Source organism: Silurus meridionalis, chromosome 24 (genome assembly GCF_014805685.1).
Source record: "Silurus meridionalis isolate SWU-2019-XX chromosome 24, ASM1480568v1, whole genome shotgun sequence".
In the NCBI taxonomy this organism is placed as follows: domain Eukaryota; kingdom Metazoa; phylum Chordata; class Actinopteri; order Siluriformes; family Siluridae; genus Silurus; species Silurus meridionalis.
The window spans coordinates 19,195,018-19,211,237 of record NC_060907.1 but is presented as its reverse complement, the minus strand read 5'-3'; the positions used below and the strand labels follow the sequence as shown (position 1 = coordinate 19,211,237).

Sequence of the window (16,220 nt, the reverse complement as noted above, 5' to 3'; positions counted from 1 at the left end):
TAGATTCCTTGCGAACGGGCCACACCCACACCCACACAGATTGTCAGACAGGTATCTAACATTTGGACTCATAATTCCCAGAGGCAACAGACTTTTTGCACCCTTCCATGCAACACCTTGCGAGTTTTTCTCTCTACATCAGAACTTAGAAAAGGTAACTATTGTTTACTTATCACAAATAGACAGTACCAGGATGCCTTTCTTTTGTCTAATTTATTTTTTAATAAGTGTTAGTGTAATCATGTGTGTTGTGCTTTATTATCAAGTGGCACCATAAAAATCACTTCTGCCACCTTGGTCATAATTCAGGATGTGACTCTATACTCAATATGCTCAACGTAAGACAACACTAATGGATTGTGCTTCTTTTATGGTCTTGGATTTTTGTTCTATCCTTACCAGTGTATTAGAGCTTTTTGATATTATTTTGGTCACCTGCAGCATTTACATGACATTTGCATCTCCAGGAAATGACATTACAGGTTTGCGAGGTAGTGAGGAACACATGGGACAGAGACTGCAGTTAAATGTGTTTCCAGTTAATCTCGTAATTCCACACATGCCAGGCATTCAAGTGCTTTCATACAAGTAATGATTTTGTCAACGCAAGTCGCCTGTCAATGAACGACTGCATAAAATCGCCAATTGGTCAGTGGTGACACAACTAGAGCCCACTGAACAGGCGAGTGTGTGTAAAGCTTTTATTCATGCTAAGAGGATGTTTCAATGGAAATAAAGTTTTTTCCTCAGAAAAACAATAAAAGACTAGGTGTTTTAAACTTTTCATTTATTGCTAACATCTATAAATGCCACCCAATCACAAGCTGTTGTTTTCTTAACTTAATATTTTCATTGCAAATAAATTGATATTCATGATTAATGCTCAGGTTGTTTGAGCCACTTAACGATGTTGAGTTGTGAAGTCAAGGAAGTCAATGTGTGCCATGAAAACATTGATTCTATGATGGGAATGTTTGCACTCATTGTTCTTGTTCTCTCAACTTGTATAATCAGCAACTGTAATACAATAAGAATGGGTCCAGGGTCTTTTTCATGTTAAATGAGTTTGTTAGATTAGTTAAATGAATTGGTTTCTAATGCGGGTTAGATTGGATTAAGCCAGTGCAGTATAGTGGCTACCCAACACTGATTTGCATGAACTTGATATGAATTGTCATTATTTACACATCATCTGTGTGTAAATCAAGCTGGGCTTTTAGTGTATGAATTTATATTCACATTCCTAATATTTGTTTTGGCAGATGGATGGTAAGAAGAAGCCGATGCGGGTGCTGGTGACAGGTGGCAGTGGCCTCGTGGGGAAAGCTATAGAGCGTGTGGTAAAGCAGGAAGGAGGAGCGAAGGAAGGGGAAGAATGGATCTTCATCAGCTCCAAAGATGCAGACCTGACGTGAGCTTCAAACCCAGCCCTAAACACGTTATCATCATTATTATTGTCTTGTCACCACGTTTTTGTTTTTTCCACTATATAAAGAATAATATTAGAACAAGAGCATTAACATTTACATCATTTGGCAGACATCCTGATCCAGAAAAACATTTTTGTCATTTTACAACTAAGCAGTTGAGGGTGGGGCCCCAGCAGTGGCATCTTAGTGATTCTGGGATTTAAGCTCACAACCTTTAAAGCAGAAATCAACCATCTTAACCACTGAACTATCACTTCCCCAACTAGTGGCAGAGACTCTTCTACAAAAACCTCTTCACAAATCAGACTTATCGTTGTTGTATCGCGCGGTACTGATATAATGCAAAGGAAAGTGATGATGTGATGGAGTTATGAATAATATTTCATGCACCTACTCCAGAAACGAAGCTGAGACGAGGGCCATCTTCGAGAAATATCAGCCCACACATGTTATTCACCTCGCAGCAATGGTGGGCAGTCTCTTCATGCACATGAAACAGAACCTAGACTTCTGGGTAAATCTCATACACACAGAAAGACAGACAAACACATATACACACACAGAAATACACATAATTAGCTGAAATAATTTTTGTTTTTGTTTTAGAGGAAAAACATGGCTATGAATATTAACGTGCTGCACATGGCTCACGAGTTTGACGTGGAGAAAGTCGTCTCGTCTTTGTCCACGTGCATTTTCCCGGATAAAACCACTTACCCGATTGATGAGACTATGGTACACACATACACACACAACTGGCACATAGATTTGTACTTTAGAATCTATATAAGTATAGTCATACAGTATAAAAAATAAAGATGTATATTTCCTCCTCTTTAATCATTATTATAATCCATATTTACTCATATGGTGCTTTTAACAACAGCAGCCGATGTAGATTTTGATCCCTGTTGAATAAAACTATCCCGGGATAAATCTTTATGACTGCAGCAGCAGGGACAAAGTGTGAAATCTAACACTGAATGATCTTGTTCATAGATCCATGATGGTCCTCCACATGAGTCGAACTCAGGTTACTCCTATGCCAAGAGGATAATTGATTTATATAACAGGTTTGTTACATCTCACTATCTATACACTTGTTTATTTGATGGGTGGTTTCATCTTCATAGGTAGGAATTTTTAAAAGCTCTGACTTTGAAGGAAAGTACTGTTGGTCTGCAAAATGGAAATCAAAAGTAATCAAAAGTGCTGCATTTCTATAAATATATTTTGTTTTTGCAAACTGAACACATTCACATTGTCCATTTAACCTGTACATAAATCAATCAATCAATCAATCAATCAATTAATCAATCAATAAATAGATCCATTTAAAAAAAGGTAATTTTGTGTGTGTGTGTGTGTGTGTGTGTGTGTGTGTGTGTGTGTGTGTGTGTGTGTAGAACCTGTTTTCAGCAGTATGGACGGCGATACACGGCGATCATTTCCACAAATATCTTTGGCCCATATGACAACTTCCACCTTGAGCATGGTCACGTTTTATCTGCACTCATCCACAAAACCTACAAAGCAAAGAGTAATACATCTCTCTCTCTCTCTCTCTTTTTCACACACAAATAAACAATATGTAAAAAATATCTAGTATCAGCACCCAATAAAGGAAATAGAAGTCATGTTATAAGGCGGTTTTATACAGGTGGCAGTCAGGTCTGGTTGGGCTACATTAGATTAGCTATGTGAGGTTATCCAGGTCAGGTTAGGCACAAACTAAAACAAACAACACTGCCAGGAATGAATAGAGCCTTGTGTAGAGCTTCACTGTCTGTGGTGAGGTATAGGAAGTTATAACAATAAAGGAAGACATTTGTGTCCTCACACGTGGTGTGGATATTGAGTCAACCAGGAAGTAATGTGGAGCTTCACAAAAGGGTAGCAGTAACAACATTAGCATGCAATTCTTGAGGAAAAAGGTTATCATGAGAGCGTACAATAATGAAGCTGTTGTGTAATGTTGTGTAACTGTAGTGTAATGTTGTGTAACTATTGTGTAATGTTGTGTCTTTTAGGGGACGGAACTGCTCTGCAGGTCTGGGGTTCGGGTAGAGGACTACGTCAGTTCATCTTCTCTCTCGATGTGGCTCGTCTTTTTGTGTGGGTGCTGAGAGAATATGAGGAAATCGAGCCCATCATTCTCTCAGGTACTGATACACGTATCACAAACTGTGTGTGTGGAAACATGGACCTTTTCACTGTCACTCAAAATTAATTTTTTAAATCACTGTCTTCATTTAAAATAAAAATATTGGTTTTGAAAGGTTTTAAAAAGTCAAAAGGTCAATTGTACTAGACTTTTTAACAGTTCCAGCTGCAGTTCCTCTTCCACCTCACCAGGGGAGCCTTCACCCCAATACTAGCACTTCCAGGTCTAATGAAAGCTTCCTGTTTGCAATTACTTCATATAAGTATATTAAATATATAATATATAATAATATATTAAATATTTATTTAAGTAATTCTTCATGTTAAACAGCCTTTAATTTTTTTACCTTTTAAAACGAAGTTTTTATTCGCCACGGCATTGTACATTTTTTACATTTTGACTTATTTTTAATCATCTTTTTGAAAGTATGTGTCTTTTAAAATTACTTTTAAAAATGACCTTTTTTGCTGGAATGTTTAATGTCTCTCTCTCTCTCTCTCTCTCTCTCTCTCTCTCTCTCTCTCTCTCTCTCACACACACACACACACACACTGTTTTGTTTGCAGTTGGAGAAGAAGATGAGATAACCATTAAGAATGCAGTCAATGCAATTGTAGAAGCATTCGGCTTCACGGGACCTGTGATTGTATCCTTTAATTTACATATACAAACTGAAAGTGAGAATGGAGTGTGGAAGAGAGAGTGTGTGTGTGTGTGTGTGTGTGTGTGTGTGTGTGTGTGTGTGTGTGTGTGTGTGTGTGTGTGTGTGTGAGTCAGGAGTGAGAAAAACACAGTTTGGCCTTTACCTGTTCAGTATGACACAAGCAAATCAGACGGTCAGCTGAAGAAAACGGCGAGTAACGCCAAACTGAGACGCTACCTTCCTAATTTCACCTTCACTCCATTCCATACAGGTAAAACCTGCACACATACCCACCAACAGCATATACACTGTATGTGTAGAATATGTGCAGCCACAGTATGTGAACAAGACTGCAAGCAGTAGTAAAATAAATACTGACCACATGTACTTTCTGAGCAGTCATCCAGCTTTAACTCAAAAATATATATTTTTATATTTTCATTTTCAGTGCTACTGTTTGCTTTCATACACACATGCACGGCTGACATTTGATTATTGAGTTGGAAACAACTAAGATCATTTCTCACTCCATCCTCACTTCATTTCTAGCTTGTCCCGGAATTGTTTTTTGAGACATTGACAAATCTACAATTACTTAGACAAATACACAAGCACACACACCCAAAGACACCAAACATAAACCCTAACATCCACAAACACCACACCCGTACTCATGCACAAAGGCAGATATTGATTCTGGCTTTACTTGTGCTTTTCCTCAGCTGTGAAGGAGACATGTGATTGGTTTGCTGATAATTACAACATCGCTCGTAGATGACCATTCGGCTCAAACCACCAAGTGATGATCTTTTTACACTCTTTGAACTTCACCTGTACACTTTGGGGTTAAACTGGTTGTAAACACTTTTCTGTTAGTTTTATTCTTTACAATCAAGGGGGAAAAATGCATATGATCTCAGGATATCTCATTTAATAAATATTCTTTAAATATATCTGATGTGGCTTTGTAATTTCATTACAGTAATAATAAAAAAAACACCTTTATTTGCCATCTAGGCTTTGTCTTTTCTGCCATAGAAAGAGGTAAAAGTGTGAAAGAATTCGACTGGTTAAACTTCATTTATTACCTGACAGACATTTCTTGACTTTTCTTGCTCTTTGTTGTATTTTCCATTTCATGATGCATGAAATGGTGAAAGGTCTAGACAGCAAGCAGGCCAGTTCAGCAACTGAACCATTCTTATACTCATGCTATTTTAAAAGATGCAAATGCAGTTAGCTTTGTTGGAATCATTTGTTGCTTTAAAACCTGTAAAACCATTTAGCATTGATGCAAGCTGGCCATTCCACATACTTTCAGAGATGCTGCTTTTTTTAACTAATAGTCCTTCTCCTCTTTAGTACAGATGTGCTATCCTTGGTTTCCAAAAAGAAATTAAAGTTTGACCACAAAACAGTTTTTCTACTTCATTTTAAATGAGGGTCATGATAATGCATGACTTATTTTTTGTGAGATTTAACCTGCATTTATGGATGACATTGAGATTTCTCTAGAATCTTTTGAAACTTTTCATGATAATATCTGCTGTAAATGCAAGATATTCAACTGTTTCACAATTTTATCTTGAGGAAAATTATTCTGAAATTGTTCCACAATTTGGAAACAAACGTATTTCACTGATTGGTGAAGCCCCGCCCATCTTTACTTCTGAGAGACTCTGCCTCTCTAAGAAGCACCATTTTAACTCAGTCATCTTACTGACCTGTTGTCAAACTCATTAGTTGCAAAATGTTTCTCCAACTGTTTATTTTTATAACACCTTTTGTTTTTCAGACTTTTGTTGCCTTGTCGCAACTTTTTAAAGATGTGTTGCAGCCATCAAAATAAATTATTTAAAATTATGCTTGCATATGTTTTTTACGTTCTATTGTGTCCACTGACTGATCTCAGTAAAAAGGGAGCACCATAACCTGCCCAGGGGGCAAGGTACATTGGTGCTTCAAAAGAAAGAATGGAAATACCGCAATCCATATAACAGAAAATTACATATTAAAAGACTATTACAATCTGGTACTTTTCAAAATAAATGTGGCGAACAGTTGTTATTCGTATTATCACCTGTAGATGGCAGCAGTGTAGGTATAGAAGTACCTGGGTTGCTTACAGAAGCCACATGGAATAAATAAATAAATAAATAAATAAATAAACACACACACACACACACACACACACACACACACACACACACACACACACACACACAGAGCATCTTATTATCCATGCCAAACTTCTTATACAAAAATGTCATGGATGGACAGGATTAAAAATTACTTTATTACAGGGACATGTAGGACATTTTAGAGACCAAGTGAGAGATGCCCGATTGAGATGGTTTGGACATGAGCAGAGGAGGGCCATGGGGTATATCAATAGGAGAATGCTGAGGATGGAGCCACCAGAAAGGAGTAAAATATGAAGACCAAGGAGGAGGTTTATGGATGTGGTGAGGGAAGACATGCAGGTAGTTGGTTTGAAAGAGGCAGATGTAGAGGACAGAGTTGTATAGAGAGTGAGGATCCGCTGTGGCGACCCCTAATGGGAGCAGCCTAAAGTAGAGGAGGAAGGGCAATTGGAGTAAATATGTTTAGATTTGATAGTGTGAAATTTGAAAGATTCCTACACTTTGTGTAATTAAACGAATCGAAAAATAAAAAGGAAAAACTTCATTTTTCTTTGTGTGCGTGCTCAGAAATAATAAAAATCTGCCTTTATTATTAAATTAGCGAACTGACTGGTTAAAATGCAGAAATGTAACTCAAGATCATTTCCATCCCTCACATAAAATAGAAAAATTAATTTGATTCATTTCGGTTCCTTCTCCCGATACAGTTTGCTAAATCAACTCTCATCGTTCCCGTTTGCTTAAAAGAACCGATTCCTTGAAGCGTCCTCATGAGTCGAACTCGGGGTACGCCTACGCCAAGAGGATTGTTGACGTATACAACAGGTTTGTCACATCTCACAACCTTGAAAATAGAAAGAAACACTGCAGAACTTTTGATCAATCAACATTTATAGAAGAAGTCTCCAGTTTCAGCAGTTGGAAGCAGTCAGACGAAAAGCTTTAAAGCACTGTTTTAATGTGCTTTTGACATTTTTTTGCATGTTCTGGAGTGTGTGCGATTGAGTTAATATTGTGTATGTGTGCAGGGCATGTTTTCAGCAGTACGGACGGCGATACACATCTGTCATTCCAACAAACATTTTTTGCACGCATGACAACTTCAGCATCGAGGACGGTCACGTCTTACCTGCACTCATCCACAAAACCTACAAGGCGAAGAGAAGTCATAGATATTCATTGATCCAGGGAAGAGTCAGGTTACCAGTTCCCTCACTTATAGATGGCAGTCAATAAGAACCATGTTCTGTTAACAGAAAAACAGAACATGATTGAGTAACAAATGAGCAACATGCACCGGTAGAACTAGACAGACAAGGAACAAACATTTGTCACTATGGGAACTGTGAGGCAAGGATACAGCGTCTATGTACAGCTTTAGTGGCTGCAATGTCGAAATCTCTGTAGAATACATGGTCTCTCAGGTTGTTTTTATAGCAATGCTTCACAAAGGGTTGCAGTTGTGACATTAGCATGTAATTTTGGAAGGAAAAAGTTATGAGTGCAAGTTTGAAATGGTTTAAAAGCTAAAGACAAATAAAAAGCAATGGAAGCAGAAGTATATGTAGAGTTCTTGGTTAAGACCAGAAATTTTACTGGGTTTGGGAGATTGTAAAAGCCGAGACGTATGTTGTCTGGCAGCATGACCTACGATCAAGCCAACTTTCTGCAGGTACAAAAGCAGAAGCAGTCATGACCCACACAATGAGATAAGCCGGGTGATGTCATATCTGTGTGCAAAGGGTGCATCAGTGGTTAATTTATAAACGCCTGGTAAAGCCTGGTAAAGGTGTATGAAAATGTGTGTTTTAGGGGATGGAACAGCTCTGGAGGTCTGGGGTTCAGGTCGAGGACTACGGCAGTTCATCCTTTCTGTAGATTTGGCTCGTCTTTGTGTGCGAGTGCTGAGAGAATATGATGAAATCGAGCCCATCATTCTTTCAGGTAAATGCTAATGATGCTCTCACAAGACATTACTAAGTAAAGACACACAAATCATTAGAAGATACCCTTTGTTAAAAATGTGTATTTTTTCACTGTCACATATTGTTTGGAATTAACATTTTTATTTACATCATTATGACAAATATCTATGTTGTGTTTTGTGGCTAGATGTTTTTGCTTCTTGACTCCTACACACTAGGTTTTCTTTTTAAATAACGGTATTTCATTGCATAACTCTTTCTCCACAATGTTTCTTTTGAAACAAAAACAAGAAAAAAAGTATGATAATGTCTATAATTTATCATTCCGAGTATTTAATTTTTGTAAGTTCATCACAAGTCAGACTGAATTATGCATGGTCATTAGGGGGCCAAGCACAGAAGATACTAATCTGTATGTTTATGACCATTATATTAAACGTGTTTAGAATTTAAACTCTATCCATACACCCCGGATTCCCTGCATCGAGATGAGTCCAACACACTGTATAAGATACATTTTACCAAACGGTTATCAAATGGTTTGCTTGTAACAAACCACTGAATCTGACAGCGGCATCCTCGACAGGGCATGGAAGCATGATGACATACTCAACAGGGCACAGAGGTATAAAGAAGTCCTCAACAAGGAAAATACTCTTATAATGATCCTCTTTAAAACCAGGGGACAAAGTGGCTATTGGGTTGCCCATATTAGACACATGAGCAGCAGCATGGCAACATGCCACTCCTCTCCAAACATTCCCAAAGCCTGCGGTTACTCCCAAAAAGAGCCTCTTGCTTGACCAACAAATTTGTGCTGCACCCATTTTAGTAAAAGGTAAAAGTGCTTTATACTTGTCACTTGTTTATTACTGTAAAATTCTTTCTTCACATATCTCAGTGATTTTAGGAAACTGTGATCAGCCATGATACAGTGCCCCTGGAGAACAAAGGTTTAAAGGCCTAGAGGTCACGTGGTGGCAGATAGGCAGATGCCAGTGCAGATCCCTTTAATAAAAATGCAACAACAAAGAAATAAATCTAATAATATAGCTTTGTATATATTATTTAGTGATTATTTATTCATATATAGCATAGCCATACCAAGCTCTACATTTGTAAATATTTTACACTGCTACCAATGAACTTCTGGTTAGATGCTAACTTCATTTCGTTGCCTTGTAGCATAAGATGTGCAGTGACAAAGTTGACTCTAATCTAAAATAATACAAAGAATAAAAAGTGTGAACCATGAACATTAAATCTGAGCATGAGCACAAAAAAAAAAAAACCAGCATGAAGCATAGAAAGACAAACATGAGACAAAGTGTGGTGAAATGTGGGACTTATATACACATGCCAATCAAGTGACAAGGAACAGGTATGACCGCTTAGTGACATGTGACAAGTCATGTGATGGTGCAGTGGCTGATTGGAATCGTAGTCCTTTGCCAATCGAATAAAATGGAATGTTTAAAAATAAAACAGAAAATTAAATTCAATCAAATTAAAAGGTAACAGAATATTAAAATATTTATTTATATATATATATATTTATATTTATTTAATACTTATTTGCTATTTTACATGCTAAGTGTAACACACACATGCACATACAAACTGAACATTCATACACATACGGCAGATGCCCTTATCCAGAGCGAACTACAAAAGTGCTTTCAGTCTCTATCAATGAATAAATCAACACTGGTTTTTGTAAATAGGATAAATGCTGCCATCCGCTGGCTACGAAAGGTATTGCGTTTGGTTTGCGTTTGATTTCACACCGTTTGCCAAAAAGACACGTGTTCATGAATTCAAGCTTTCAGAGTAGCAAAACATTGATATTATATCGTTTAGGTTAAAAAAAAAAAACATTAAATGGTGTAATGCTCTTGTTTTTTAATTATAGCTGTATTCTTTTTTCAACAACTTAAGCTAAGGAAATACTTCCTTATTCCAGGTTAAGTTCTCATCTGCTGTATTTTATAGAATTTAAATGTAAATTAATTATTTAATTGAGATTAAAACTATGCTGAGCTGTGTCTGGGAATGTTGTTATATTACTGTGGAGCACCAAAAATATTAGTATCTGAGCTTGTGGGCCAATTATCAGTACAAGTATTTTTGCACTAAATCATTTATTTAAAAATAAAAAGTAAACAGAGGTTGAGGTTATTATAATAATTAGGTGTAGCATAACTTTAATTATGTGGATTACAGCTGGCCCTGTATACATGGGCGTAAATCCCCCCAAAAAATTGTAAAATATATTGCACTCTCTATTGTGAGAAATATATGTATGCATACCTAAATAATTGTGTAAGTAGAAAAAAACCCACAAAAAATACATTTAGAAACAGTTGAGTTCCCCTCCTCCCCTTCCTCACAGTGGTTTGATCCACTGCCTGCATTCCCAGTTCATCTCACCTTCTCTACACACACGAGTCAGGTGTGTGTCTGCGACTCAATTAATGTTCAACTTCATTAACTAGGGTATTTTATTTACTTTAAATAAAGCAATTCTCTTTAATGTAGTTGATGCAGACTCATTCATAAATTAGTTGCGTCAAAAATGCTGATTACCAATGTAATTTTCCATGAATTTGCTCTATTAGTGATTAAAATATGACTTATCTAGTGAACGTTAGCTTGTTTACAATAGCTTGTAGCATAGTGCACTGACACTTACACCAAAGCCGTTTCCCATGCAGTGTTTTATTTGGGACGACTTGGTATAATGTTAATTTAACATTAAAGATCACAATTAGCATATTGTTTAGCTGTGCATTTACTAAATGAGCACTGTTCTACATCTAAAACTGACCCCACTGTATTTTTTGTATAATCAATTTCTATTCTGTTCTTAAGTGTCTTAATTAATTTGTAAATAAAATTTTTAAAAATGTAATTCCTTGTTTTGCTTTGTCATTAAACCTGAGAAAATCTTTGAAAATAACCATAATGACGCAGTCTCCATGCTACAATAATAATTATAAAAGCAAAGTTTTTCACTGTGGGGACACTGTGGGGACACTGTGGGGACACTGTCTTTATAAGTACAATTTGACTGTATTATTTGTGTCCCCTTCAAAAAATTGCTCATGAGAAATTTTATATTTATTGTCCCCCCCTACTGTTAAATGAAATTTACGCCCATGCCTGTATAAGAAGTGGAATGAGAGAAGCGTCTGGTAGTTCTTTTAAAATAGGATTAATGTTGCCATCTGCCGGTTACAGTGGGTAATGCGTTTGTTTTGCGTTTGATTTCACACCGTGTCCCAGTATGGAAGGGGTTCATGAATTTATGCATTCACATTGGCCGAACATTGATTTTATATCGTTATGGTTCAGTAATGTCTAGTTGGTTGTGAAGGTCTCATTTACTACTTTGTGCTACTTGTTTTTTTTCTGCTGATTAAATACCCAAATATCATTCCTGGTTACCTTCGATCATGCTCAGGTTTTTTCTTTGTTTTTGTCTTCAGTCTTTTAGTGCTTTGCTTTGTGTGTTAGTATGTGTTTTTGCAAAAAAAAAAATAATAATAAAATAATTAAATTATAATAATTAAGTCCCCCATTTGTGTCCGCGTCCCAATTTTTATGTGACTGACCAGCACTATGCATTTTTTTTGTAAAGAATAAAATAAAAAATGTTTTTAAAAATATTTTATTATTATTATTATTATTATTATTTTTTTTTATTATTAAAGTCATATATGCATTTTGTTTTGAGTAGATTTTTCTCAAGTCAAGTCAAGTCAAATTTTATTTATATAGCGCCTTATAGCAACCAAAAGGAGCACAAGGCACTTTCCAGAAAAAATAACAAAAATAAAAAATAGACAGTAGACAATAAAATATAAGAAATATATAAAAAATATAAAAATATAACTACACAGTAGACAATAAAATATAAGAAATATAAAAAATATAAAAATATATATAAGAGCACAATATATATGTAAAAAAAGCAGTTGAAACAGGGCTACGTGTTAAAAGCTTGTATAAATAAAAAAGTTTTTAACTGCGATTTAAAAAAAGCATGGTGATGGATCGAATGTGAGCTGAAAGAGCGTTCCACAGCTTTGGTCCCTGGACGGTGAATGACCGGCCACTAAACCTTTTACATCTGTACTTAGGAGTGACTAGAGAGGTATGTCCAGAGGAACGGAGAGTTCTGGCTGGATGGTAAACTGTTATTAATTCCGTGAGGTAGGCCGGGGCAAGACCATTGATGGCCTTGAATACGAATAGCAGGAGCTTATACTCCACCCTATACCGCACCGGAAGCCAGTGAAGCGTGCGGAGGACCGGGGTGATGTGTGAGCGTTTTGTGGTGTTGGTGAGAAGACGTGCTGCTGCGTTTTGCACCATTTGGAGCCGACTGAGAAGAGAATGATTAAGTCCAATGTAGAGAGCGTTGCAGTAGTCAATCCTTGAGCTGATGAAGGCATGTATAGCTTTTTCAAGGTCAGCTTGGGACAAAAATGGCTTGACCTTGCTAAGGAGTCTTAGCTGGTAAAAGCTCGCCTTCACTACTGCACTGATCTGTTTTTAGAATTGCATACTTTGGTCAAAAATAACACCCAGGTTACGCACGGTAGGTGCAAACTGAGGAGTAAAAGGACCAAAACTCAGAGAATTGCTGGGTGAGTCCGGGTTAAAAAGGATGTGCTCAGTCTTTTCTTCATTCAGATGATCTGGAGGTCATCAGCATAAAAATGAAATTGAACTTTGTGATTGGAAATGAGTTGACCAAGTGGCAGCATATAGAGAGAAAACAGAATGGGACCAATAATAGATCCCTGAGGCACACCAGATGACAGAGGAGCAACCAATGAAGAATGATCATTAAGTACAACTTAGAAAGTTCTGTTAGTGAGGTATGATGAAAGCCAATTTAGCACTGCACCCTGCAGACCAACAACATACTGAAGATGAGAGATGAGGATGGCATGATCCACGGTGTCAAATGCAGCGGTCAGGTCCAGTAACACCAGAACCACAGAGCTTTTTCCATCCAGGGCTCCAAGGATGTCATTGTGGACCCTCAATAACGCTGATTCAGTGCTATGTCTCGACCTGAAGCCAGACTGAAATATATCACCAATGTCGTGCAGTCAAAGGTGAGACTGAAGCTGAGTGAAAACAAGCTTCTCCATCAACTTCGACAGAAATGATATAGGGCGAAAGTTGGATAGTGTGGAGGGATCAAGATTGGGTTTCTTGAGTAGCAGTCTAACAATAGTGTGTTTGAAAGCAGCGGGAACAGTACCCATGCTAAAACAGTTGTTTATGTAAGAGACAAGGATGGGACCTATGGTGTCAACAGCCTCCTTCAAAATCCTGTCAGGAACAGCGTCTAGAGGGCAGGTGGAACTCGTGGACAGCTTTTTTGAGGTCCACCAAAGTGACTGCATCAAAGTTCTCTAGCACACATTGCGCTGCATGAGTAGAGATGGCAACAGCGGGGATTTCTACCAAAATACTGATATAATATATAATTATATCACCCTAGATCTCAATCTTTATGTTTCCTAGCAAATTGAAGCCTTTTTTCTCCCAATTAGCCTCACTGATAAGTAGTTTTCTTAAGGCTACAGCTGTTTAGTCCCAATCCCTTTAGTTTCCTTCACCTTGTGCATGTGGAAATGTTCCTCCTTTAACTTTTAAACACAGTCGTGAGTTCTACTGTTGTTTTTTGTTATTTGATTTCACCAGATGGTAAAGCAATCGCCATTCACAATCATTCAGGATTTTTTTTTCCGACCACATTTTTTCCTCGAAGACGATGGTTCCCAACTATCCTTCCAGTTCTTATTAATGCGTTGAACAGTTCTTAACTCAATTTTAGCAGTTTCAGCGATCTCCTTAGATGTTTCTTTGCTTAATGCATTGCCAATAATTTGACCCCTCGGGGGTGACCCAGGGTTCCGCCCGCCATCGAGGTGCTACCAGGAGGAGACAGACTCCCTCCCAGCGAACAAATTCCAGAACTCCCGAGAGCAGCGCGATCGGGGAAAAGGCGTACAGGCGTAGCCTCGGCCAAGACCGTCCCATGGCAGCCACTGTCTCGACAGGGCGTCTGCTCAGACATCCAACCGTCCCGGGATGTAAATGGCTCTAAATGAGAGGAGTTCATCCCGGGTCCACAAGAGGACCTCCCGCGCCAGTTGTCCTGCAAGGGCAAGACCAGAGGCCCCCCTGGTGGTCGATGTATGAGACCTCCGTAGTATTGTCCGTGCGGACCAACACATAGCGATCTCTAAGGACTGGGAGGAAGAGTTGTAACCCCAACAACACTGCCAGCATCTCCCGGCAACCTATGTGCCACAAGAGACGTGGGCCGCTCCACAGACCCTGGGCGGAGTGGCCACTCATGACCGCTGCCCACCCCGTGAGGGAAGCGTCCATCGTTAGCGTTACGCGACGACAAGGAGTCCCTAAAACGGGGCCTCGGGACAGAACGTAGGGTCCTACCATGCAACCAAGGCTCAAAGGGCACACCGCGAGACCTTGATGGTACGATACAGACTCCCCCAGGGGGAGAACCCTCCTGCCCCGGAGCCACCACTGGAGGGGCCACATGCGGAGAAGGCCGAGTGGAAATACACTGGACGCTGCCGACATGAGACCCAGCAGCCTCTGGAACTGCCTCACAGTGACTGGCTGGCCTGCTCCTACCCTCCTGACTGCAGTGAGGATGACTACAAACCGGGCGGGAGACAACCGTGCCCGCAACCCGGCCAAGTCCCACACCACGCCAAGAAAGTGGTTCTCCGCGCTGGGGAAAAGTACACTCTACCTGGCGTTTCAGTCTGAACCCCAGTACCTTCATGCAGGCGAGACCACCATCTCAATGCCGAACTGCCTGGTGCTCTAACGAGCCACCATCAACCAATCGTCGATATAATACAAAATGCGGATGCCCTGAAGCCGCAGCGGGGTCAGTGCCACGATCACGCACTCTGTGAAGGCACGGGGTGAGAGCGCTAGGCCGAACGGAAGGACCGATATTGGTAAGCTTCGCCCCGAAAGCAACCTCAGGAACCCCCCGTGTGCGGTGAAGGACGGCTGCATGGAAGCATGCAACCTCCAGATCTAGCGTATGACAAATCAGTCCTCGGACTTGACCTGAGACACGACCTCTCTAAACGAGAAACCTGAACCCGAGCCTCAAAAGTGAGTGGTTCAAGGAGTGGAGATCCAGAATGGGATGCAACCCACCATCCTTCTTCGGAACAACGAAGCACGGGCTGTAGCAGCCTGACTCTCTGAACAAGGAGGAGGGAACCACCCAGAGGGTCCGTTTACCCAGGAGACCACGCACTTCCTGTCCCAGGACCAGAGCCTGCACGGGTTCCACCAGGGTGGGACACACCCCGTTGAACCGGGGAGGAGAAGACGCGAACTGAATCGTGCAGCCCTTCTCCACAGTACGCAGGACCCCCGAGAGACTCCAGGCAGCCCTCCAGACTGACAGAAAGTCTCCACAGGGAGAACCAACCCCTCGGGCTGGCCCCTGACCCACTCAGAGCGGCTGGAGCGGTGCTCTGCAGCCGACTACACCTCCTGAGAGGCGGCAGATCCCCCCATCCGCAGCGATCATACGGGCGGAATACGGGGAGCAAACCGCTGGAGAAAGCTGCGCCCTGAACACGACCCGCGGCAGGGCTAGCAGACAGTCCTCCTGAACCCGAGCCTCAAAAGTGAGTGGTTCAAGGAGTGGAGATCCAAAATGGGATACAACCCACCATCCTTCTTCGGAACAATGAAGCACGGGCTGTAGCAGCCTGACTCTCTGAACAAGGAGGAGGAACCACCCAGAGGTCCGTTTACCCAGGAGACCACGCACTTCCTGTCCCAGGACCAGAGCCTGCACGGGTTCCACCAGGGTGGGACACACCCGTT

General features: G+C 40.0%; 1 protein-coding gene across 1 annotated transcript; it reads left to right on the top strand.

Annotated features, from left to right (window-relative positions):
• On the top strand, nucleotides 1-5,652 carry LOC124377964 (GDP-L-fucose synthase-like). Its single transcript, XM_046837385.1, has 10 exons — nucleotides 1-154; nucleotides 1,263-1,411; nucleotides 1,830-1,944; nucleotides 2,037-2,165; nucleotides 2,430-2,503; nucleotides 2,837-2,970; nucleotides 3,461-3,592; nucleotides 4,161-4,240; nucleotides 4,409-4,508; nucleotides 4,960-5,652. Exons 2-10 carry the CDS (start codon nucleotides 1,263-1,265, stop codon nucleotides 5,013-5,015), a joined length of 969 nt encoding a protein of 322 aa, XP_046693341.1. The 5' UTR covers nucleotides 1-154; the 3' UTR covers nucleotides 5,016-5,652.
• The last annotated feature ends 10,568 nt before the right edge of the window (nucleotides 5,653-16,220 follow it).

Excerpts from the sequence above, each read along its gene's own strand:
- LOC124377964 (XM_046837385.1), top strand. The coding sequence starts at position 1,263 with ATGGATGGTAAGAAGAAGCCGATGCGGGTGCTGGTGACAGGTGGCAGT. Across the intron at positions 2,971-3,460 it reads CAAAACCTACAAAGCAAAGA|GGGACGGAACTGCTCTGCAG; the intron begins GTAATACATCTC and ends TGTGTCTTTTAG. Across the intron at positions 3,593-4,160 it reads CGAGCCCATCATTCTCTCAG|TTGGAGAAGAAGATGAGATA; the intron begins GTACTGATACAC and ends TTTTGTTTGCAG.